Source organism: Brassica rapa, chromosome A01, assembly GCF_000309985.2.
Source record: "Brassica rapa cultivar Chiifu-401-42 chromosome A01, CAAS_Brap_v3.01, whole genome shotgun sequence".
Taxonomy (NCBI): domain Eukaryota; kingdom Viridiplantae; phylum Streptophyta; class Magnoliopsida; order Brassicales; family Brassicaceae; genus Brassica; species Brassica rapa.
In genome coordinates, this window is record NC_024795.2 from 1526752 (window position 1) to 1548987 (window position 22236).

Sequence of the window (22236 nt, forward strand, 5' to 3'; positions counted from 1 at the left end):
ATTTTTGTTTTCTTATTGTATATTTGATATTTTTATTTATTTATTGTATTACTTTATATTTCAGTAGTATCACAAATAATGTTAGATTATTTTATTCTAACAAGTAGTAGAAATTTTAAAAACTTAAAATCATTGTGAACCGTATTAATCATATGTAAGAGTATTAAAATATTTATGAAGCTTTATAAATCAGCTATAAAGTAATGTGTTAAAATTTATAAATTACTTTTAAAGGTTTATATCAATCCAAAACAATGTATAAATGATAATAAATATTTTAAAACATTTAATGACTTTAGTAATAAAACCCTTCAACTTCGTAAAAAAAAAACACTCAATTTTTTAATATTATAATTCTTCAACTTATAAACACTTAACATTTGTTACTCTCAGTCACAGTTTTTAGACGAATGGTAACATTCATTAACGAAATTGAAATTGAAAGTTTATTTCACAAGATGTTTAGTTAAATATATTTTTATGATTCATCTTTAGTTAAATGGTTTAATTACTAAAAACTCAATGCTATAAAATTAGGCAAAGCCGGAGAATTCTTATGCCTAGTGGACATGGCTACTTTTTATCTCCAAAAGTTATTCACAAAGTCTAACCCAATTAATTAGGGAGGGTAATAGCATAGAGAATATCATTGGGTTGTCTTCTCAAAACTCTTCATAAAATACAGATTCTTGATATTTTTAAAAGTGTAATGAATTTATTTTCGAAAAAGTTAATATATATACACTGTTGAATACTTATATGTAAAGGAACACCCGTAAATATTGAATTCTTCAAACGAAATGCCGTTTTTTGTTTGCAGAAACGATAAAAATGTTGTTTATCGATCTATAGAATTTTTTGTTTGATTACCAACTAAATTAATACACTATTTCTTAACGATTAGTTCTTGGCCACACTATTTACACTAATTAGAGTTAGCCCTTTCTTATGGTAAGGAACAAAGTGACAACTCACTTTCATTATATTTTTTGCAAGGAAGCATATGATTTATCTTTTATCATAGAAACTAAAATTAAATTAAATCAGTAGTCAGCTAGTGAACGAATCATTGTATAGTTAGAAGAAACCTACAAATTTCACTATCTTGTTCCATGAATCGGACTCACATGGAGGTCATTCAAAAGCGTGGAATTAACTTTAAGAAAAGCATTAAAGTTTAAATTTTTAATGAATATATATAACATAGTTTAACCTGTTGGTACTGAAATCAATACAAAACTTAATCGTATAGAATAAGAACGACTACTGGGTTATTTAATTTGCATCCTTGCATAAATCCATGTGTATACATAACATAAATATAATGTGACACCATGGAAACCTCTGAAACCAAATTAGAGAAAGAGTAATAAAGAGCCATTATTTATGCAAAGGGCATTTTAAGAAAATTTCAACTTTTAACAAACAAATAAAAAACTTTAAAACTAGGGCTGAGGTCACAAAGGATTATTGTTTTTATGATGAGAAGTTAAAGAAAGAATCTTGAAGGTCAAATTATTAATGAAACCTGTTCAACATGACAGACATTGTCTGCAAGAATCTTTCTCCCTCTTTCATTGATACAGATCACAGTTTAATCAACGAAACAGAACAAAGTACACACCTGCGGCTTACGTAATCATAATTTATTATTATCTAATTGATCAATATTTTAAAAATACTAATTTGCAAGTTTGAACGAGGCAAAAGAATCTCAACAAGAGATCACCAACTACATTATTAAGAGAGACTAATCATAACATCTCAGCTCTTAAAAACCACAACTTCAACTTCAACTTCATTTTTTTTTCGCAGAAGAAAAACAGAAAAAATAAAGATCATTCTTACTTCTTTTTTTTTTTTACTACAGGTAAAAAACAGTAGAGAGATCTTATTGGATGGTATAAATCGTGGTCCACTTTGTTCTTGTGAAAGATTCTGCACGCCCACATGGTGAGATTAAAATAGAGTGATATAACCCTTCATCACCTACTTGTGTCCAGAAAGAAAGAAAGAAAGAGAGATAAAAAAGAAGTGGTGATGATAGTATCATCTATTTGAGCAAAAGAATTTTTCACAGCTTTTTAATTTTTTTTGGTTTTTCCTCAGAATCTTTTCATCATTTATGTGTGTGTTGTGTACGAATAAACAGAGACCAAACAACCTCTTTCTAACTGAAAACAGAGCTAACTAAATCTTTAGTTTTCTGTCAGTTTAGTGTTTGAAACTCACCCAAAGTCAACTTCTCCCTTTATTTCCTGAAATCTCTGTACTTTCTCAATGAATCTTGATAAACTGTAAGTAAGTTTGTTCTTTTTTCTTCTTCTTTTTTTGTGGGTTTTGTAGTTACTAACTATTCCTGGGGTTTTATTGGAAGATTGATTTGTTCTTTGGATACTTTTGTCATGGAGCATCATAAGATTTTCTCTCTTTTTTTTTGTTCTTTGGAAAGTGATGTCATGAAGCATTAGATTCTTAATTTATAAATTCCATCATCTTTTTTTTTTCCTCTTCTGTGTGGCATTTACTGTCTGCTGAACATTTCAATTGAATTGTCTTTAAAGGGCTCAATAATTGGCCCTCTTGGAGTTTCCATGTCTATTGGGGAATATTGTACTTGAAGCTGATGTTAGTACCTGATTTCAAGTCAACTCTCTCTAGCTTTTATATTTTTATAGCCTCTCTCTGTGATCTCAGCCTCTCTGTGTGATCTCACAACCCTCTCTTAAACTCTATTATATACATGTTGATATGCACCTTTGATCTTGGAGTTGACAAAGATTGAGTTTTGCTTTTATCCTTCTCCTTCTTCTCTTCTCTTGCTTTTGTTTGGGTTGTGATCATGTTTGTGCAACTTTGATTGCAGACAGGTTATATAGAGACATAGGAACGGAACCATAAGGAGACCTCAAAGAAGCTTGTTCTTGTAGGTTCATGTAGGACAAGTCTTTGAGAAAGTTGAGAAGTTTTGATAAGCTTCTGGTGGATTCAAGACTGAGTTGAAGAAAAGAAAGAAAAGAAAGAAAGAAAGAAAGAAAGAAGAGATTCTTTTTATATGGAAGGTAGTGGTGGTGGTGGTTTCTTACCCAATCCTAGCTTTGGTGCATTCCCTGAGACGGCTATGGATATGGACTTCATGGAAGAACTCTTCTTTGATGGATGTTGGCTTGAGACAACAGATGGTAAGAGCTTGAAGCAGACAACTGGACAACAAGCTCCTAGCTCTACAAACATGAATGACAACAACAACAACAACAACTCTTTTCTTTATGGCTATCAATTTTCTGAGAACCCTTCTCAGGATCATATCTCCAACGGAGACACAGGGAGAAAGTTTCCTCCAGGTTTTCTCAAGATGGAAGATCTCACCAATCAGCCGATGACTCAAGTCCCTTTTGACCAGTCTGCAGCTACGAGTTCATCACAGGCTGAGAAGTTTCTCCTTGAAGAAACCGAGAGAGGTAGAAGATATTGGATTGCTCCAAGAACAAGCCAAGGCCCTTCATCATCTGTGAAAGATAGACTATTTCAAGCTATAAATGGTCTTAAGGTGCAGGACAAAGACTTCCTCATACAGATATGGTTGCCAATTCAACAGGAGGGAAAGAACTTCCTCACCACTTTGGAGCAGCCACACTTCTTCAACCCAAAATACAAAAGCCTTAAAAGATACAGAGATGTCTCAGTGTCTTATAACTTCTTGGCTGATGAGGACTCCAAGGAGTCTGTAGGTCTCCCTGGCCGTGTGTTCCTTGGGAAGTTACCTGAGTGGACACCTGATGTAAGGTTCTTCAGGAGTGAAGAGTATCCACGCATCAAAGAAGCGCAGAGATGTGATGTCCGTGGCTCATTAGCCCTTCCTGTGTTTGAAAGTGGTAGTGGGATTTGTTTGGGTGTTGTTGAGATTGTTACAACTACTCAGAAGATGAATTACAGACCAGAACTTGAGAATATCTGTAAAGCTCTCGAGGTGTTTTTTTCTCTTCCTTTAGTCCCACATTCTTCAAATTGGGAAGCTTTGTATTGTGTATTGTTTAGTCTAAAGAGTGTTTCTGTGTGTTTTGTAGGCTGTTAATCTAAGAAGTTCAGCCAACATGAAGTCTCCAAGCAGTGAGGTGTGTCAAAATGTTCTCATAAACCAAATCATTTGTTAACACTAGGGGTGGGCAACCAAACCGAACCTACCCATCCGAACCCAAACCACACCAAAAATATATGTCCCAACCATTTGGTTAAATTTTTTATCAACCCAAATGGTTTAGTTAAAACCGAACCAGACTGAAAAACCATAGTGTTTATTTAAATTATATATAAAATACTAATATATTAAAATTTAAGATATTTAACCATTTTTATTTTTGAAAGAAACACAATTAACAATTAAAAAATATGAATTTCATACACTATCATCAAAACCGAAAAACTTATTTATATTAGGTGAAAACATAATCCAAACCAAATCCGAATTTAAACTCAAATATCCACCCCTAGTTAACACACTATAAACAAAAACTATTTGTTTCTAAATGTCATATGCTCTTTGTTTCAGTTTCTGCAAGTCTATAAACAGTTCTACTGTGCTGTAATACCTGAGGTATCAGTCTTTTTGACATCAGTCTGCAGATCATATGATCTGCCTCTAGCTTTAACGTGGGCACCGTGTGCTAGGCAAGGCAGAGGTGGATCCAGACATTCTGATGAGAACTTCTCAGAGTGTGTTTCAACTCTAGACTCTGCATGCTTTGTCCTCGACCAACAAAGTCATAACTTCCAAGAGGCATGCTCTGAACACCACCTCCTTCAAGGGGAAGGCATTGTGGGAAAAGCATTCAAAGCGACCAAACTTTTCTTTGTCCCTGAAGTAACTACTTTCAGCAAGACAAACTACCCTCTTGCACACCATGCCAAGATCTCTGGCCTACATGCCGCTTTGGCAGTCCCTTTGAAAAACAAATTCAATGGTTCGGTTGAGTTTGTGTTGGAGTTTTTCTTTCCTAAAAATTGCCTTGACACCGAAGCGCAACAAGAGATGCTCAAGTCACTGTCTGTGACGCTGCAGAATGATTTCAGGAGCTTGAATCTTGTCATTGACAAAGAGATGGAGCTTGAAGTGGTGTTTCCGGTAAGAGAGGAGCTGCTATTCTCAGGGAATGCAGAGACGGGAGAGAGTCTGAAACCTTTGCCTTTGGAAGAGATATCTCATGAAGATTCTTCATGGATCTCTCATATGATAAATGCTAATGAGAAGGGTAAAGGAGTGTCCCTTTCGTGGGAGTACCAGAAAGAAGAGCCAAAAGAAGAGTTCATGCTGACATCTGGATGGGACAACAACAACAATCAGATTGGTAGCTTTCTTTCAGATGCTGAGCAGTTTCAGAAGGCTTCAAACTCAGGAGGACTTAGACTTGACATTGATCCGAGTTTTGATTCAGCTTCCTTTGGTGTTGGACAAACACTGTTAGGAAGTAGAAGACCCGGTGAAAAGAGAAGAACAAAGACAGAAAAGACAATTGGTTTAGAAGTTCTTAGACAGTACTTTGCAGGAAGCCTCAAAGATGCAGCCAAGAGCATTGGTGGTAAGAAAACTTTATAAGTAAATAAATACGATAAAATAATGAATTTCTCGAATCTCAAATTAAGCCGGTGTAAAATATAAAACAATTCTTTAATATAATAAGATAATATTTTTCTAGAAAATTCTATATAAATATATGGTCCATTAGAATCATAAACTAATAATTTATTTATATATACAGTTTATATAAGTACAAACAAAATATTGTATTGTTTGTTTTATATTCACAATAAAAACTTATATCTATTTTTTCCTCAATACTTCATTATATTTTGATAATATCAGTAAAATTACATCTAAAACTACATTTACATTCTTCAAAGCAAATTTTATATATACCAAATTATAAATAAAAATAATATGAAAATCAAACTTTTAAAATTTAGTCAGTATATATACGGTAAGATCAACTATTTATCATAGTCTATAGTAACTTTATAAATTAATAAATATCATAATTAATAGAGTTTTTACTGTAGTTATTATTTAATCTATCAGTATCTCAGACAGAGAATTGAGATTCACAAGTTTTGTTCATTATTATGTTGCAGTTTGTCCAACCACCTTGAAAAGAATATGCAGGCAACATGGGATAACAAGATGGCCTTCAAGGAAGATCAAGAAAGTGGGGCACTCGTTAAAGAAACTCCAGCTTGTTATAGACTCTGTTCAAGGTGTTCAAGGCTCTATCCAACTTGACTCATTCTACACAAGTTTCCCTGAACTAAGCTCTCCCAATAATGTATCTAGTACTGGTACTGGCACTTCCTTCAAGAACAATGATCAGCCAAGTCATTTGAATCCTCAAACCGAGAACGGTGTTTCACCTGCTGTGGCTCCAACCTCATCACCACCATCATCTTCTTGTAGCCACAGCTCTGGTTCAAGCACATGCTGCTCAACTGGAGCTAATCAAAGCACCAATACTGCAAACACCTCAAACACTATATCCACCCGGATGGCTGAAAATGCAGGCGCAATCTTGAAGAGAGCTCGTAGCGAGGTAAGACTCCGTACCGTGAACCAGGAGGAAACAAAGTCCCTCTCTAGAACACTTAGCCACAGAGCATTCAGTGAGCATCCTCTTTTGAGTAATCTACCTCGTAGCAAGAGCTTGAAAGCTGTAGGAGGAGCATCTAAAGTGAAAGCCACGTTCGGTGAGGCCAAAGTACGGTTTACTTTTCTCCCAACTTGGGGATTCAGAGAGTTGCAACATGAGATTGCTAGGCGTTTTAACATAGATAACAATATTATTGCAACCTTTGATCTTAAATACTTGGATGATGATAAAGAATGGGTTCTTCTGACGTGTGAAGCGGATCTTGAGGAATGTATCGATATTTATAGATCATCACACAGCCGCACGATCAAGATTAGCGTTCATGAAGCTTCTCAAGCCAAGCTGGGAGGCTCTTTTGGTAGTACCGGTCCTGTTCCTTTGCTATAAGCATTCAGGTAAGAACACATGGAGGCTCTTTCTACTAATTTAATAGTGTGTTAGAAACAAAATATTACTCACCATTTTACAGACTTGGGGCATCGTTTGTAACAATATTGTCAATGCCATTTTGTAGAAGTGTACTGGTTTTATGCATCGGCTTAGCAGATTTTTTGTATAATAAGGCGATTGCATACCAGAAACATGCTTATTATGTAATTTATATTTCTGTACATCATTTGTCATCTGGATTCTACTAAGCTTTGCAAGTATGTCGTATTGAAATATTTCTATATCTACACTTCTATATTCCTTTATTGTTACTGAAACGCAGGAAACATTAAACATTTGAAGTTACAAAAAAAACACATTAAACATCTTCAAAATCAAGTCGTGATATCCTTGGGTTTATACAGAGAAGCTTGTCTTTTAGCGAGCTAACCTAAACACCCAAGTCTAGAGTTATCTAAGGATGAAGATGCAGAAACATTTGAGTTCAGATAGTCATAACATGCTTAGTTATATAAAAAAAAAAGCAAAAAATGGCTGTGCTAGTTTGAAAGTAGAAAATAAGTTTACATTTCACTTGTATAGGTTAGTCATATAAACACAGTTACACAGATGTCGTCTTGACCACAAAAAAGGAGAGAAGAATATATACTTCGCATCTCAGACCTATCTTCAAACCCTTTACCCTTTCAAGAAGCAGACAAAAGGCACAAGAAAATATACTGATCCTCAAATCTATCACTCTACCGCCTTAACAAGACACTAGATTTTGACCCGTGCAACCGCACGGGTGTTTGTTTTCACTTTTCTATACATAAATTATTGTTTTAGAATATAAGTGGTATATATTTTTAATGTTAATCATATACTTAAATATTTATATAACTATTTCAAATACAATAATTTTATAATTTACATGTTATAATTAATTAATTGTTTAAACCTTATGTATTTGCCACTTCTTATTATATATTTATCTTATTGTATTTGCATTTAGTTATTAAGCAAATTAATATAATGGATTCATGAGAAAATATATTTAAAAAATATTTTATATTTAATTTATGCTAAATTCTGATCCGTATTTCAAAACTGGATTTCTTTTTACCAATATTTTTATGCTTATTCATTTTGAGAATTTATTATTGTATATATAAAAGTGTAAGATATGTTAATTTTTAGACATGTATTATATAGTTTGTTAATTTTAAGTCGTTCTATCATCATATTATATTTTAAATAAATAATTTATATTTATGAAAATAAAATTTATAAATTTATCAATTGAATATAATTTTATCATATTTATTTTAGTATAATAATTATATTTTAACATGATCATGACTATAAAAGTAGATAAAATAGGATATAATTTATTTATTTTCATTTCTAAACGATAACTTAAAATACATTAAGTTATTGTTTAGATATTACACAGATTTATTAGAATTTTTAAAATATAATATATAAATATATATTATTATTTTTTGTCAACAAATATATATTATATTTAAAATGAAAATATATTATGATTAAAGTAGTTACAAAGATTTTATATTATTAACTTTAAAGAAATACATGTTAATTTTTATACATGTATTATATATTTTGATAATGTTAACCCATCTTACCAACATATTAGATTTTATTTTTGAACATAAATATTTTATAATTACGAAAATAAATATATAAATATATAAATTTATACAATTTTATTATATTTAGCTCAATATAATAATTTTAATTTAATATGATTGATTGTGATTATATAATAGCTAAAATATTATAGATTTTTTATTTTTCATTTTATATAACTGAATATATTAATGTATAATAATATTTTAAACTAATTTTGAAATTAGTGAAAATATTTAAATATAATTTCAAAAATGAAGATCTTGTAAAAATCTTTTTAAACAGATTTGTTAGAATTTTAAAATAAATATATTTATATTTAAAATGAAAAGATATCAAAAGATACTATGATTAAAATATTTTAAAAATTATATTTATTATTAGTCTGAATTAAAATATAGTATGAATTTTTATGAATAGGTCCATTAGGTCCATTTTAAAAAAAATTACACATGAATCAAGGTTGTGACTTCTGTTTTAATATATAAGATGTACAACATGCAAATATGCGTCTATGAAATATCACTTCGTTGATTCTTGGAAGTTCCTTTTTTTCAAATAGCCTGGATTATTCTTAAGCATAATCCTTTTACAGATACTTTCACAGCAAGTCAAACGGGTCCTCTTCATGTAACATTTTACACATAATAATGGAAACAATCATCAAAATCAAGAATATTAGACTAAGAACACCTCTAACTCCACTATATTTTTCATTTTAAAATAGAATTTAGAATAAAAAAACTTTGACTACCATATTCTATTTTTTACTTTTAATAGAGTAAAAATTTTACTCCATAAACTGATTAATTCATTTTTTTGTTCATTATACTATTTTTCACTTTAAAACGGAGTAACATTAAACACAACTCAATTATCGAATTACTTAAGAAAAAAAAAGGTGATCTTATGGTGTAAGTGGTTAACTCTTTTGGTGCTTAACTAATTTATGAGAATGTAATAATAACAAGGTTAAAAGACTATAGGGAGCAAATGTGCAAATATACACAAAGTTATACAATAAACGACTTTTCGTCCGCCTCCAAAAGCTCCAAAAGCCAAAAAAAAAAAAAAGATCAAAACTTTCACAGCTCAAAACATGTCTCGTCGATCGCTGACTCTCCTCAAGAACCTCGCCAGAAACTCAAACGCCTCATGCATCCAAACCCGATCCGTGACCTACATGCCCCGACCCGGCGACGGATCCCCGCGCGCAGTGACCCTAATCCCCGGCGACGGGATCGGCCCTCTGGTGACCAACGCCGTCGAGCAGGTGATGGAGGCGATGCACGCGCCGATCTACTTCGAGAAGTACGACGTCCACGGGGAGATGAGCCGCGTGCCCTTGGAGGTGATGGAGTCGATAAGGAAGAACAAGGTGTGCTTGAAAGGAGGGCTCAAGACTCCTGTGGGAGGAGGTGTGAGCTCGCTGAACGTGCAGCTGAGGAAGGAGCTTGATCTGTTCGCGTCGCTGGTTAATTGTTTTAACTTGCCTGGGTTGCCGACGAGGCATGAGAATGTGGATATTGTTGTGATTAGGGAGAATACGGAGGGGGAGTATGCGGGGCTTGAGCATGAGGTTGTTCCTGGTGTTGTTGAGAGTCTTAAGGTTGGTTTTTGAATTTAAAGTTTCGATTTTTATGTGACTGTTTAGCTTAGGGAGCACTAGTTGGTTGTTCCTGGTGTTGTTTGAGAGTCTTTAAGGTTAGTTTTATCATTGAAAGTTTCGATTTTTATGGACTTGTAGCGTATAGAGTGTTGAGGGTAGTTTCGGAATTGAAAGTTTCGATTTTTATTGACTCTTAGCTTAGAAAGCACCACAGGGTTGTTCCTCCTGTTGTTTGAGAGTCTTATAAGGTCAGTTTCTTCATTGAAAGTTTCGATTTTTATGGACTCTAAGCTTAGAAAGCACCACTGGGTTGTTCCTAATGTTGCTTGAGAGGGTTGAGGTCAGTTTCCGAATTGAAAATTTCGATTTTTATTGACTCGTAGCTTATAGAGTACCACTATGTTTGTTCCTGGTGTTGTTGAGAGTCTTAAGGTCATTTCCTCATTGAAAGTTCCGATTTTTATTGACTGCTAGCTTAGAGAGCACCACTAGGTTTGTTCCTGGCGTTGTTGAGAGTGTTGAGGTCAGTTTCTGAATTGAAAGTTTTGATCTTTATGGAATCTTAGCTTAGAGGGTGTTCATGGTGTTGTTGAGAGTCTTGAGGTCAGTTTCGTCATTAAAAGTTTCGATTTTTATAGACTCTTAGCTTAGAGAGCACCACTAGGTTGTTCTTAGTGTTGTTTGAGAGTCTTAAGATCAGTTTCGTCATTAGAAGTTTCAATTTTTATGGACTCTTTAGCTTAGAGAGTCTTAAGGTCAGTTTACACATTGAAAGTTTAGATTTTTATTGTCATGGCTTCTTGAAACAGTGTTGGATTAGCTGAATGGTTATTTCTTGGATCTGATCTCATGATTTGGAGTCTATTTTTTAGGTGATCACGAAGTTTTGTTCGGAGCGTATAGCGAAGTATGCGTTTGAGTATGCGTACCTGAACAACAGGAAGAAAGTGACGGCAGTGCACAAGGCTAACATTATGAAACTTGCTGATGGTTTGTTCTTGGAGTCTTGCCGAGAGGTGGCTAAAAAGTATCCAGGCATCACTTACAATGAGATTATTGTTGATAACTGCTGTATGCAACTTGTAGCCAAACCAGAGCAATTCGATGTCATGGTATGTTTAATAGTTGTATTTCTGTGGCCATGATTATGTATTCTTATTACTTTGGTTGTCTCTGTTGGAGCATTAGCTTCCTTTGGCTTTTTATTCTTTTCTTGAAAATGTTTATTCATTAAATGTTCTGCAGGTGACACCCAATCTCTATGGTAATTTAGTTGCAAACACTGCTGCTGGTATTGCTGGAGGCACTGGAGTCATGCCTGGAGGTAAAAAATAGTTTGTATTAATACTCTCAATTACCCTATTGGAACAGCTCTGAAATTTTGACGTTAAACATGAAAACAGGAAACGTTGGGGCTGACCATGCGGTATTTGAGCAAGGTGCATCAGCAGGAAACGTGGGGAAAGACAAGATAGTACGAGAAAACAAAGCGAACCCAGTGGCGCTGCTTCTCTCATCAGCCATGATGCTAAGACACCTTCAGTTTCCTTCATTTGCTGACCGGCTTGAAACAGCAGTGAAAAGAGTCATCTCTGAAGGAAAGTGCCGGACTAAAGATCTTGGTGGACAAAGCACTACTCAGCAGGTCGTTGATGCCGTCATTGCAAATCTTGAGTGACCAACCTTTGACCAAGTTACTTGTTCCTTCCTTCCCCCTCTGCATAAATCATCAAAGTTCCTTGCTACTGTTGCCAAAAGTATATTGGGTATAATCCACGGTGTCTGGTTTTGTACCTCAGAGTTTTACATTCTTTAGACGTTAACTCGTCGAAACTCTCGAATCATATTTTTCTATTCCAAATAATTCATGTTGCTACGCTTGTTTTGGGTTTGTCTTTTCAGAATTATTGTTGTCTAAGAAGTGAATGAAAGAAAACTTCAGTTCTTAGTTCTTTTCCTATACAACATAGCACCACCAGAGAAACTAGCAACAAGTAGAAGAGCGAGTGAATCATAACTATCATTATTGTTGGGATTCACAAGTGTAATGTATTCATACACAGAGAGCTAAAAGCACATGAGGTATGAGTTTGTCTTGTCTAGCAGATTAATGAAACACCACAAGTAACAAGAGAAAAAAAACATAAAACATGAAATGATCTTTTGCATTCACTTGTCTTCCAATCTAGCCAGGATCGACTCTGCAAAACTCTGTTGCCTGTGAATTTAAAGAAAGACAAATCATCATCAAGTCTCTTTAGGAATTCGAGCATAAACAATAGATACAGATAATAATGCAAAGACTTTGCCACTGGAAGTTCTCAGTGATTCATTTAGTTCGAGAGAATAATGACAGAGAAATTTAAAGAATAACATACTTGCGTTCACTATGCTTGGAACTTGGCCTAGAATACTTCAAGTATCCATCCCAAGGGACCTTTTTGAGACCTGCCCTATGAGATATCATGTCTCTGACCCTGTGAGAACCAAACAAAGTGGATCTCATAAATGTTAGACCAACTACTAAAACGCAAAAGAATGTCATGCTCGTAGTGTTTTACTGTTTTACCTCTCTGCAAACTCAATTGCTGTCTCACCAGGCCTTATTGTTTGGGGTTCCAAGTACCACACTTCACACACAACAGCCCACGATGTCATGAGTTGCAGTAAATGCATAGTGAATGATTGTCTGCAAAAGAGAATGAATGCAACACCTTTTGTTAGAAATGTTCCAAAAGAAAACTTCATGTCTTTGCAACCAGAACAATCGCAACTATGCAAATATATAAAATTAAAAGACTAGTGTGCTATAACTAGCTACAATCTTATAAGAAAGTCATAACGAAAACACCCTTACTTTCTGCTGTTCCAGAAGGCGTCAACAAAGATCTTGTTGTATTTAATGGCAATTGGACAAACAGTGCAGTCCAATTCAAAAGCACCCTGAACATTGTCATGAGGCAACTCAGAAACTATTAACATAAAACATCAAAGTAAAGGTCCAGAATACCTTCTTAAACATCACAGTGTAATTATTATTTACACAAGTCCCCTCGGGAAATATGAGAAGAGGGTTATTGTCAGTTCCTTGAACATGGTTCCTTAACCTGAACGAAATGATTCATGTTCCCATGATTAATACGAGTAGATTAAAGGGGATAAAATAAACATATCATGCTTACTTCCTTGCAACAATCTCACGATCCTTTGCCTCGGAACGATTGAACCAGATGCATCCAACGCTCTCTAATATTGTGCTTTGCAGAAGCCCTTCGTATTATAAAAGCATCAAAAGTCAAAAACAATGCACCAAAGACAAAACCAATGAGACTCTCACTCACTTACCAACCCAACCAGGATGCTTCTGCATTATAACAGCAAAAGCTGTCATCTGCTCCAAGACTATGAAGTCAATCATCGAAGTATGGTTAGCAACATAAACCTGTTAAACACACCCCAATCATAAAAAAATAGGCATAGGTATAAAAAAACTATCAAAGGAGATACTTATAAAAGGAAACATGAACCTGCTTAGGACGGATGCTAGGCCGCGGCCCGTGGTACCTAACAACTCCTGTCCATGAGGCTACAAAGAAGCTGCATATCATTTCCACCAAGACTCTCTGGTAAAAAAGAGTAAACACACATCACAAATTTTCAACATCGAGATATCAACAAAGCAGAGGATTAAACAAGACACAGAGAACCAGGGCCGGTCCTAGGCCAAGCCGGATGAAACATTTGTCTCAAGCCCCAAAAAATTTCGAAAAAAAAATTATATATAAAGAGGCTCCTAAACTTGTAAAAAAAATTTCAAGCCCCCAAATAATTGAAATCCTCTTTAAACCGTCTATAGCTCCTAAAATCTCAGGGCCGGCCCTGCGGAGAACTAACCAACCACACCTACCTCAATTTTTTTCCTCAGCCTGTCCTGACCTTTCAGGAGAGAGTGTACAGGGATAAACGTTGAAAGGAAAATAAACCACCCAAAAGCCAAAGTGATGCACCTGCCAGGTTTAAAACAATCAACTCCTCATCAGTCCAACACACAGCTTAAAAATCTGAATTTTTAAGATAGAACCAAACCAAACCAAACCTCAAGGGAAAGAGAAGACAGTATCTAACAACAACACCACAGCACCATAAAGGAAACAAGTAGATGTTCCAGTTCCAAGGCTCTGGAGGGTTCGACTTGAAACACCGAGTGAATGAGTCCTAACCCACAACAACAACAACAAAGAAACGATCTTTATACTTAAGATACTTAGATAAATAAAAAAAGATAAAAACTTTGTAAGCTAAACTCATCAGACATTACATCAACAATGGCACCAGCAGCTTCAGTGAGCGTTGGAGAAATGTCTAGCAAATCACGCCTGATCCAATCAAATGATAATCATGTGATCAATCATATGAGCTATACTACTAAGTAACGCACATAGATAGATACAAAGAGAGAGAGAGAGGGAGAGAGAAAAGGTTTACAGGCGGAGCTTGCCACGAGGCTCGTTGATGGAGGAGCCGGAAGGAAGGTAATCTTCGATGTTGGGGTGATCCAATTCAAGCTCGGATCTTGAAGTCACCATCTTTCCTGCCGTGCTGCTCATCTCTCTCTCTCTCTCTCTTCCGATCGCCGGAGATTGTGTTGTTTGGTGGTGAAACGATGGTGAGAGTCAGAGCCAACGATGTTCTCAACGCAAATCTTTCCTCACGCGCGCGTGTATTATTTCATTGTTTAATTGTTTAATTAATAATTAGTATAATTAGTTTTACTAATAGTGTCTACCTAGGTGTGGATCAAAAGGACTTGGTGACTCTAGAGAAGTACTTTGTAAGATACTGAAGAAACTAAAAGGATCTAAAGGCACAATCCAACCAGTGAGACATCTACTTCTGAGTTCTGACTTTGTGATGTCTTAATAAGATCTAACACTATTAAAAATCACATTTTCATGGCATACTTCGATGGACATGTTTCCAAGTATTCAAATGGGTCATAAACAATGAATTTATATCTGTGTGGCTACATGTAGAACTAATAATTTCGCACTAGAGAAAAATCGATTAATGACTTGGACCAACATAGCAACTCTTCCTCTAGTGAAAATCTCTAAATCACCACAATGCGGTTGCATACTTCGTTCTTCAATGGTTTATTGTATTGTTTCTTAAAATTAAAGAGAATTGTTGTAATTTAAATGTAGCTTACCATACATATTCTTTGTTGTTTTTAAGAGAAGCCAGCAGGTGAGAAGAAAATGAGATTTACTTTTGTGAACCATCCTCTGTAGTTGTGTTATTGTTTTACTTTTGTTAGAAGTTAGGGTTGTCAACTTCTTGTTAGTTGTGTATTTCTAAGTGTTCGTCTAATTCATTGGTTTCTGTTATTTTGACTAAAGTGAGATAACTAATTATTTGTCTATTTTGCAAAAAGGAATGGTAAAGAACAAATAAATGCCAGGGAAGTCTCTATGTTACTCGAGTGCCTAGCAAGTGGAACGAGATCATTCTTTATCTATGATTGAAATCTGCTTTCACTTATTAGTAATAAAGTATTTTGCTTTCAATTTAAAAAAAAATCCATAATGCCCAGTACCGTGCGAAGGTTTTTGAGGACCCAAGGCGAATTAAAAAAAATTATATGATATGTTTTTTGAAAAAAGTTCTATTTAAATTCAAATTAGATAAAATATTTTTTTTGAAAAAACATATAAACATAACACTAAAAAGTTTTGATTTATTACCTAAACATTTTCTAAATTTTCTGCACTAGACTTTTATAAACTAAAAATAAAATAATGATCAAAAGTAGGAATTAGTAATATAAAAACAAAAATACAAATTTTGAATTGAAATGTTGGTCGCTGTTAAAAAGCTAAATCTTGGCGTTTAAATTAAATACAATAAACTATATATTCAAAATATTATAATTTGTTAATCAAATTCTATAAATATATAAAATAAATCTAACTAATAACATATACAAAAATGAAAAATATGGATCAAATATTTACAGTTAATTAGAAGTAGAATCTTTATAGTTTTACATAAAATATAGTAAAATTGATCATAAATTAGTTTTTTTTTTAAACATAAATCGAATTTAGAATCAAATAAAAATAAAAATCTAACTAAAAGAATACATTAACTATCATGTAATTATTTTTTTTGTAATTAGGAGCCCTTAAAATTTTATAAAATTTGGGGGCTCTAGACAAATGCTTTTTTCATTAAAGTGTAAGCACGGCTCTGATAATGCCCAAAAATAATCAATTTTCAACCAGCAAATTCACTTTGATGCTGAGAATTAATTAGTGTTTGCAAAACGTGGCTTAGTTGTTAAATCATTGTTTTAATAAATCTATAAAGACCTATTCTCTCAAGCTCACACTAAAATATTTTCTTTTTCGGATTGCTTTCGATCTAGAATTACGCAAATTAATATTTAGTAATGCAATAGCAACACACATATATATCTAAATACATTACAATGCACTGAGATGGTACCATTATACTACTACGTATATGCAATAATGCAAATCAAAGCCTGGAAAAGAATTGCAGAGAGAAACACGAAGGAAAACAATCGTGGAACCTAATCACAGGGTTAAGTGGTTGATCATCATTTAGGTTGTCTTGTCTATGTCTTATAATCTTCCATGGATCTTATAGATATTGTACAGTTTTAAATAATGAAAAAGCAAATAACGTGAAACCTAAACCACATTTACACACATTTTGTGTTTTATTCTCTAACTCTATTTTCATTTTCTATTTTAGAGTAAAAAATGCTCTAATCTTATTTGATATTTTGTTCTATAATGGAATAAAAAATAAGTTTACTCTAGACTAAAGTATGATTACAATAAAATCCAATGCCATTATGAAATTATTCCATTTTGAAAAAAGTAATGAAATAATACATTGGAAATTATCTAATTGTTTTGGCCTGCCTCAACAGCGACCTCCATACTTAAAGTATAGTTTTTGTAATCGAATGAGTATTAGCACTATGCATGAGAAAATATTTCATTTATCACAAACCTGATCTAATGAAGATGTAAAATATATTTATGAACCAAAAATCTAGAACTCCATTTTTAAATAAACCAACTGACAATGGGTTAGCTAAAAACTAACACCATAAAAAGTCAAATAGTAGGCCTACATTATTGATAATTTGATACATTGCACTACGCTAATGCCAAATTGCTAATGGTACGTTTGTTTATAAATTTTCAGATTGTTTTCTTTCTCAACTTGAATGTCGAATTATAATACTCTAGTGGAATGCTGAGTGAAGTGATCTCCAACTATAATACCCTAGTGGCAGAGAAGGAAGATAAATCCAATGAATGTTATTCAGAGCCAGATCAGACAAGTCCTTTATAGTATGTACATATACCTTTTTGTTAATTGTTATTTAGCGATTGTGGGGAACATCTGCTTCTGTTGAATATTCCTTACGTTTGACCTAGCTTTCGCATAAATATTTATTTACTCTTTTTCTTACTCTTTCGTCCATAACTTTTACGATTTCTAATGAAATCCTTTGAACAGTCTTTTAACGATTTGTAAACTGATTATTACCTAATCAATCTATGAAATAATAATAATCCTTGAGCTCTTGAAACTCACCCTTTTGCCAAAGAAACTGTCGTATAATATAACTGAAAATGAGATCAACATGAATCGACTTAAGAAGAAATGATACTATCGCTGTATAGATGACTTTAATAGGTTAACTATGCTTAATATATATTTAATCACTTTTGTACGTATTTCTTCTAATAGTATTGTAAATCTAAACAAATAAGGTCTAAACGGAAAAAAAAGTACTGTATAGTTTTAAAGTTTAAGAGGAGAAACACGGCCACCAAGGAGGAACACAAGAAAGTCAAAGCGATTCTTTCGAGTTTAAATTTCTGCTGATTTCCTTTTTACTTTACAAGAAAAGACCAAGCTTTTTCTATTTAGTTGGCTATACGAGAATATACTCTTGTTTTTAGATTTTTTTATTAGAATATATTTATCTTTCATAGTAACTAATTAGTAATGTTGATTTTTGTAACTATTTGTTTTTTCTTGACCGTTACTTTCATTTTTAGCTTAATATTCACTGGGAAAAATATTAAATTATTCGAATTTTTATATCAGTCTTTGACCTTTCGAGAAAGAGCTAATTATATCAATTTTGAATTTTGTTTAAAAAATTATATCAATCTTAACTTGCCATTGCCATGTATGATGTATCATCCATCCACTGTAGTTGCGGTTACGATTGTGAAGTTGGTGTTGGTTTGAAGATTTCTGCCAAAAACTAGTTTAAAGATTCTGATATAAATCTACAAGATCATTTAGGAAAACCGAAGTGGATAAGTGGTCATATTTCCATAGTTTCCCTATCATATCTAAAGCTTAGACTTTAGTTTTAGTTTATCTCCCAACTTGAGAACTGGACCAATAAATATTTGTTTTTAAATCTTTTCTAGGAGAGTATAACCTAATGTAGAAGATGATATTTTTTTGTAGTGTTACAGCTAGCAAGCCACCTCTGTTCATAAAAAAAAGTTACAGCAAGCCACTCAAAATATTTACAGCCATTGAAACATTTCCCTTATGGTTCACAACACTTGATGCTCCCTGGATATTTTATCATTTTCATTATTAAAGGTTTCTATTGAGAAAATAAGACCTCAAAATTATAGTGCATGTGAAGTTTTTTGAAACACAAAACATAATACTATTTCATAAAGTTAAGAAAATAATATACATCTTTGGAATATATTAAAATATTGTATATTATTACAAACAAATTAATAGATTGAATTAAAATTTAGCAAAATGCAGCTTGCTCAACTACAACCGCTTTTTTTTTTGCATGTATTAAGTTAGATTTTAATTCAACTGTAGCATCACAGCTAGAAAAAGCTCTTTCCTAACAATTCCTAACTAAATTCAACTAGAAAATACGATATTTCCTCATTGAAATCTATATGTTGCATTGGAATGCATGCACAAAATGACTAAAAAAATTAGTGGGACGTGGTACTGAGGTAGACCTAAGACTATATATTATTATTATTATATACTCATATTTAAATACTAACATAAAAGATGAAATGAAAAGTTTGTCTATGGCTTCGAATGGTAACATCCGTCCCGCACCGTACCGCAGTCAACAGTAACAAAAATCTCTACATATACCATATATCTATATGTTTTTATAACTGTCAGAACCGCACCGCAGTCAAACCACTTGTCCCGCACCGCTCAATCCGCTGTTACCATTCGGAGCCTATATAAGGAACCTGTGTCACCAGTGAAATGGGTGTCACATGTCACCTGTCGTCGTCGCCCAATTATTCTGTGCCTGCCGAATTCTTCCCCATCTTTCAAAGACTTTCCGTGTTTTGTTTATTCTTCCTATAAACCCTAAATTAAATCTGCTACCATTAATGATAACATTATATCTTACTGACCAGAACTACCAAACCCACTAAGATAGCCGAGGAATAGAATAGTTGTATCGTTGTATGACTTGTATCATACTAAATGTTTTCTCCCACTCATTTATTCATATATATACACGGCCTAATCTGTCACTAGCATCTACTATTGCATAGAGTATAAATAAATCAGAACTTTATCAGTCAGTAATGTTGCATAGTAATTTCATAATTTGAGTATAGAGAATGTGGCCAAAACTCAAATAAGATACCTTCGGGATAACAACTGTTATTTTTCAAGTAGCTTTGAGGCTATTCTTTTTCTACAGGATATGGATTCACTGCAGTGGCCCTTCTTAGAAGTCAGCTTGTGAACATGTGTAAACAGTACTGTTTTAGCAAAAGCTCGCAAAATCTTGTACATAATTTTGCCTCTTAGAATAAATCAGTTACAACTTGTTTTTTGACTAAAAATTATCATTTACAACTCCCAGATAATCTTTTATTATGACAAAGTGTTGCTACAAACTTTATAGTTACGTTATAGAATTATCTTATAATATAAAGTAATGAAGTATTTCGGTTAATTTGCTCTAGTTCTAGTCTATATAACAGTAGACGTCATGTGCTTTAACACAAAGACAATTTCCCTGTGTACTGTTATATAGAATTATAGACTTTAGAACCAGAACAAATTAAATGGTGCTGAACAAATTAAGAAAGCGAGGAAAATAAAAAGGTGAAAGGAACAAGAAGAAGAAGAAGACGACGTCACAATGCATTAAATTCAATGGTTTATTACTGTAGTTTTAAACACTCCCCTCTATATATATTTGTACATTTTCATTTACATACACTACAAGTATATACTATATAAAGTTTACTTCGTCACGCTTTCCCTAAAATGTAACAATTAATTGACTCATTGAAGTTGGGCAGGGGACCAAAGTAACTTTCTCAAAACATTATATCTCTAAATCAACACGGCCTCTTATATTTTGCACCTAACATCACTAATAAGATTTTGGACATTTGTCAAACAGTAATATGATATCTATTTTGCTTTTGCTTTTTGTTAGAATATGAGCTCAACTATTTTAGATTTCAGGTAAAACATGAATATTATTGAATTATATGTTATTGACGGGAGTAAGTGGACTTTTATTTACGTTCCCCGTACGATTTCAAAAGATCGGTCGATATACAAAGAATCCACTGTTTGACTAGATGTTGTCTCCTTAATGGACTATTAAAATTGGCAATAGCAAATGCGTTGTGGAAAATTATATGGAAGATCTCGTGTTGAAATCCATAGGATCATCTTCTTCTTCTTTTTTTGAACTGAATAGGATCTTCCTTTTTGGGAGAACTTATAAACTTTTGTCATATAAAACATCCACATGACCAACTCTTATTGAACTCAATGGTTATTCGCACATTGACCAATTTTCCAAGGAGCTGATCTACGACCACGCTATCGTTGGTAAAACCAGGCTAATGTTCCAAAGCGTTATTAATCTAGAATTTACAATCTACGATATATATACGCAACATAGAAATACGCACCATGCATATGGACGTCGTCTTCTCCAAAAAACAAGTAGTAAACCATCGCATGCATCAATTTATTTTCTATTGAAACATCTTAACACACTTGGTTTAAAGATGTAGAAGCCTTTTTGTCTTTAGATTAGTTTTACTTGTATTTTGTATTTACAGTTACCATGCATATGCGGTATAACACAGACCGATTTTTGATTGTCTCACCAGATTTCCAAGCGATAAAGGATATATAGCATGCAGTAAAAAGGCAAAAAAAAAGAAGACAAACATGCAAAGTAGAAAGAGTTCGTTAAAAAAGCAAAAAGAAAATAGAATGGACAAAAGGGATTGCTTCAGCACCAAGTTATTCTGGGTAAATAACATTTGGATAACTGTTACAAGGCTTCGATGCTAAGAGCATCTCCAAAGGCACTCTATTTTTTCCTCTATAATTTACACTAAAATAGAGTAACTCTATTATAGAGTTGAATTTGCTCCAATGGTTCACTCTATAATAGAGTTACTCTATAATAGAGTGAAATATAGAGTAATCCTATTTTTTTACTCCAAATATAGAGTGAAAAAACAAGAATACTCTATATTTCACTCTATTATAGAGTAACTCTATTATAGAGTGAACCATTGGAGCAAATTCAACTCTATAATAGAGTTACTCTATTTTAGAGTGAAATATAGAGGAAATTATAGAGTGTGATTGGAGATGGTCTAAGTATCCTTATGTGTCCTAATTCATGCTGCAGGGTCATTGTTTGATTGTTGTAACGCTGTGCTGTAAACTCACGTCACCACATTATCCCGCAGTTGACCTGTGATTTGTTTTGTTGTGCCAATGTGCGTACTCGTGTTCTAGACTGTTAATCCTTAGTAGTCGACGAGAAGTTAAAAAGGAAAAAATCGTTGTAATGTTGTGCGACTCCGGTTAAACAATATAGGATTTTTGTCAAGTATTATCCTTAAA

At 33.4% G+C, this 22236-nt stretch overlaps 3 protein-coding genes across 7 annotated transcripts; 2 read left to right on the plus strand and 1 right to left on the minus strand.

Moving 5' to 3' along the window:
* Window positions 1-342: 342 nt before the first annotated feature.
* On the plus strand, window positions 343-7308 carry LOC103829610 (protein NLP2). 5 transcript variants are annotated; one of them, XM_009105396.3, is made up of 5 exons: window positions 343-2301; window positions 2867-3970; window positions 4068-4115; window positions 4550-5576; window positions 6127-7308. In XM_009105396.3, the coding sequence occupies exons 2-5, from the start codon at window positions 3056-3058 to the stop codon at window positions 7020-7022; spliced, it is 2886 nt and encodes a 961-aa protein (XP_009103644.2). In that variant the 5' UTR covers window positions 343-2301; window positions 2867-3055; the 3' UTR covers window positions 7023-7308. The 5 variants fall into 5 exon arrangements, with proteins under 5 accessions (XP_009103644.2, XP_033147847.1, XP_009103570.2 ...); XM_033291956.1 differs by having other exon boundaries at window positions 2871-3970; XM_009105322.3 differs by having other exon boundaries at window positions 343-2297.
* A 2301-nt stretch (window positions 7309-9609) lies between these two features.
* Window positions 9610-12214, plus strand: LOC103829929 (isocitrate dehydrogenase [NAD] regulatory subunit 1, mitochondrial). Its single transcript, XM_009105650.3, has 4 exons — window positions 9610-10266; window positions 11139-11378; window positions 11512-11590; window positions 11670-12214. The coding sequence occupies exons 1-4, from the start codon at window positions 9757-9759 to the stop codon at window positions 11942-11944; spliced, it is 1104 nt and encodes a 367-aa protein (XP_009103898.1). The 5' UTR covers window positions 9610-9756; the 3' UTR covers window positions 11945-12214.
* A 52-nt stretch (window positions 12215-12266) lies between these two features.
* Window positions 12267-15009, minus strand: LOC103830019 (glycerol-3-phosphate acyltransferase 9). The gene is made up of 12 exons (XM_009105753.3): window positions 14752-15009; window positions 14585-14642; window positions 14363-14481; window positions 14174-14273; window positions 13794-13889; window positions 13612-13708; window positions 13449-13536; window positions 13277-13373; window positions 13124-13209; window positions 12836-12955; window positions 12645-12743; window positions 12267-12484 (listed from the first exon to the last, which is right to left on the minus strand). The coding sequence occupies exons 1-12, from the start codon at window positions 14871-14873 to the stop codon at window positions 12436-12438; spliced, it is 1131 nt and encodes a 376-aa protein (XP_009104001.1). The 5' UTR covers window positions 14874-15009; the 3' UTR covers window positions 12267-12435.
* Between the last annotated feature and the right edge of the window lie 7227 nt (window positions 15010-22236).

Excerpts from the sequence above, each read along its gene's own strand:
- LOC103829610 (XM_009105396.3), top strand. The coding sequence starts at position 3,056 with ATGGAAGGTAGTGGTGGTGGTGGTTTCTTACCCAATCCTAGCTTTGGT. Across the intron at positions 3,971-4,067 it reads ATATCTGTAAAGCTCTCGAG|GCTGTTAATCTAAGAAGTTC; the intron begins GTGTTTTTTTCT and ends TGTGTTTTGTAG. Across the intron at positions 5,577-6,126 it reads TGCAGCCAAGAGCATTGGTG|TTTGTCCAACCACCTTGAAA; the intron begins GTAAGAAAACTT and ends ATTATGTTGCAG.
- LOC103829929 (XM_009105650.3), top strand. The coding sequence starts at position 9,757 with ATGTCTCGTCGATCGCTGACTCTCCTCAAGAACCTCGCCAGAAACTCA. Across the intron at positions 10,267-11,138 it reads GTGTTGTTGAGAGTCTTAAG|GTGATCACGAAGTTTTGTTC; the intron begins GTTGGTTTTTGA and ends TCTATTTTTTAG. Across the intron at positions 11,379-11,511 it reads CAGAGCAATTCGATGTCATG|GTGACACCCAATCTCTATGG; the intron begins GTATGTTTAATA and ends AATGTTCTGCAG.
- LOC103830019 (XM_009105753.3), bottom strand. The coding sequence starts at position 14,873 with ATGAGCAGCACGGCAGGAAAGATGGTGACTTCAAGATCCGAGCTTGAA. Across the intron at positions 13,709-13,793 it reads CTAGCATCCGTCCTAAGCAG|GTTTATGTTGCTAACCATAC; the intron begins GTTCATGTTTCC and ends TGTGTTTAACAG. Across the intron at positions 12,744-12,835 it reads GCAATTGAGTTTGCAGAGAG|GGTCAGAGACATGATATCTC; the intron begins GTAAAACAGTAA and ends TGGTTCTCACAG.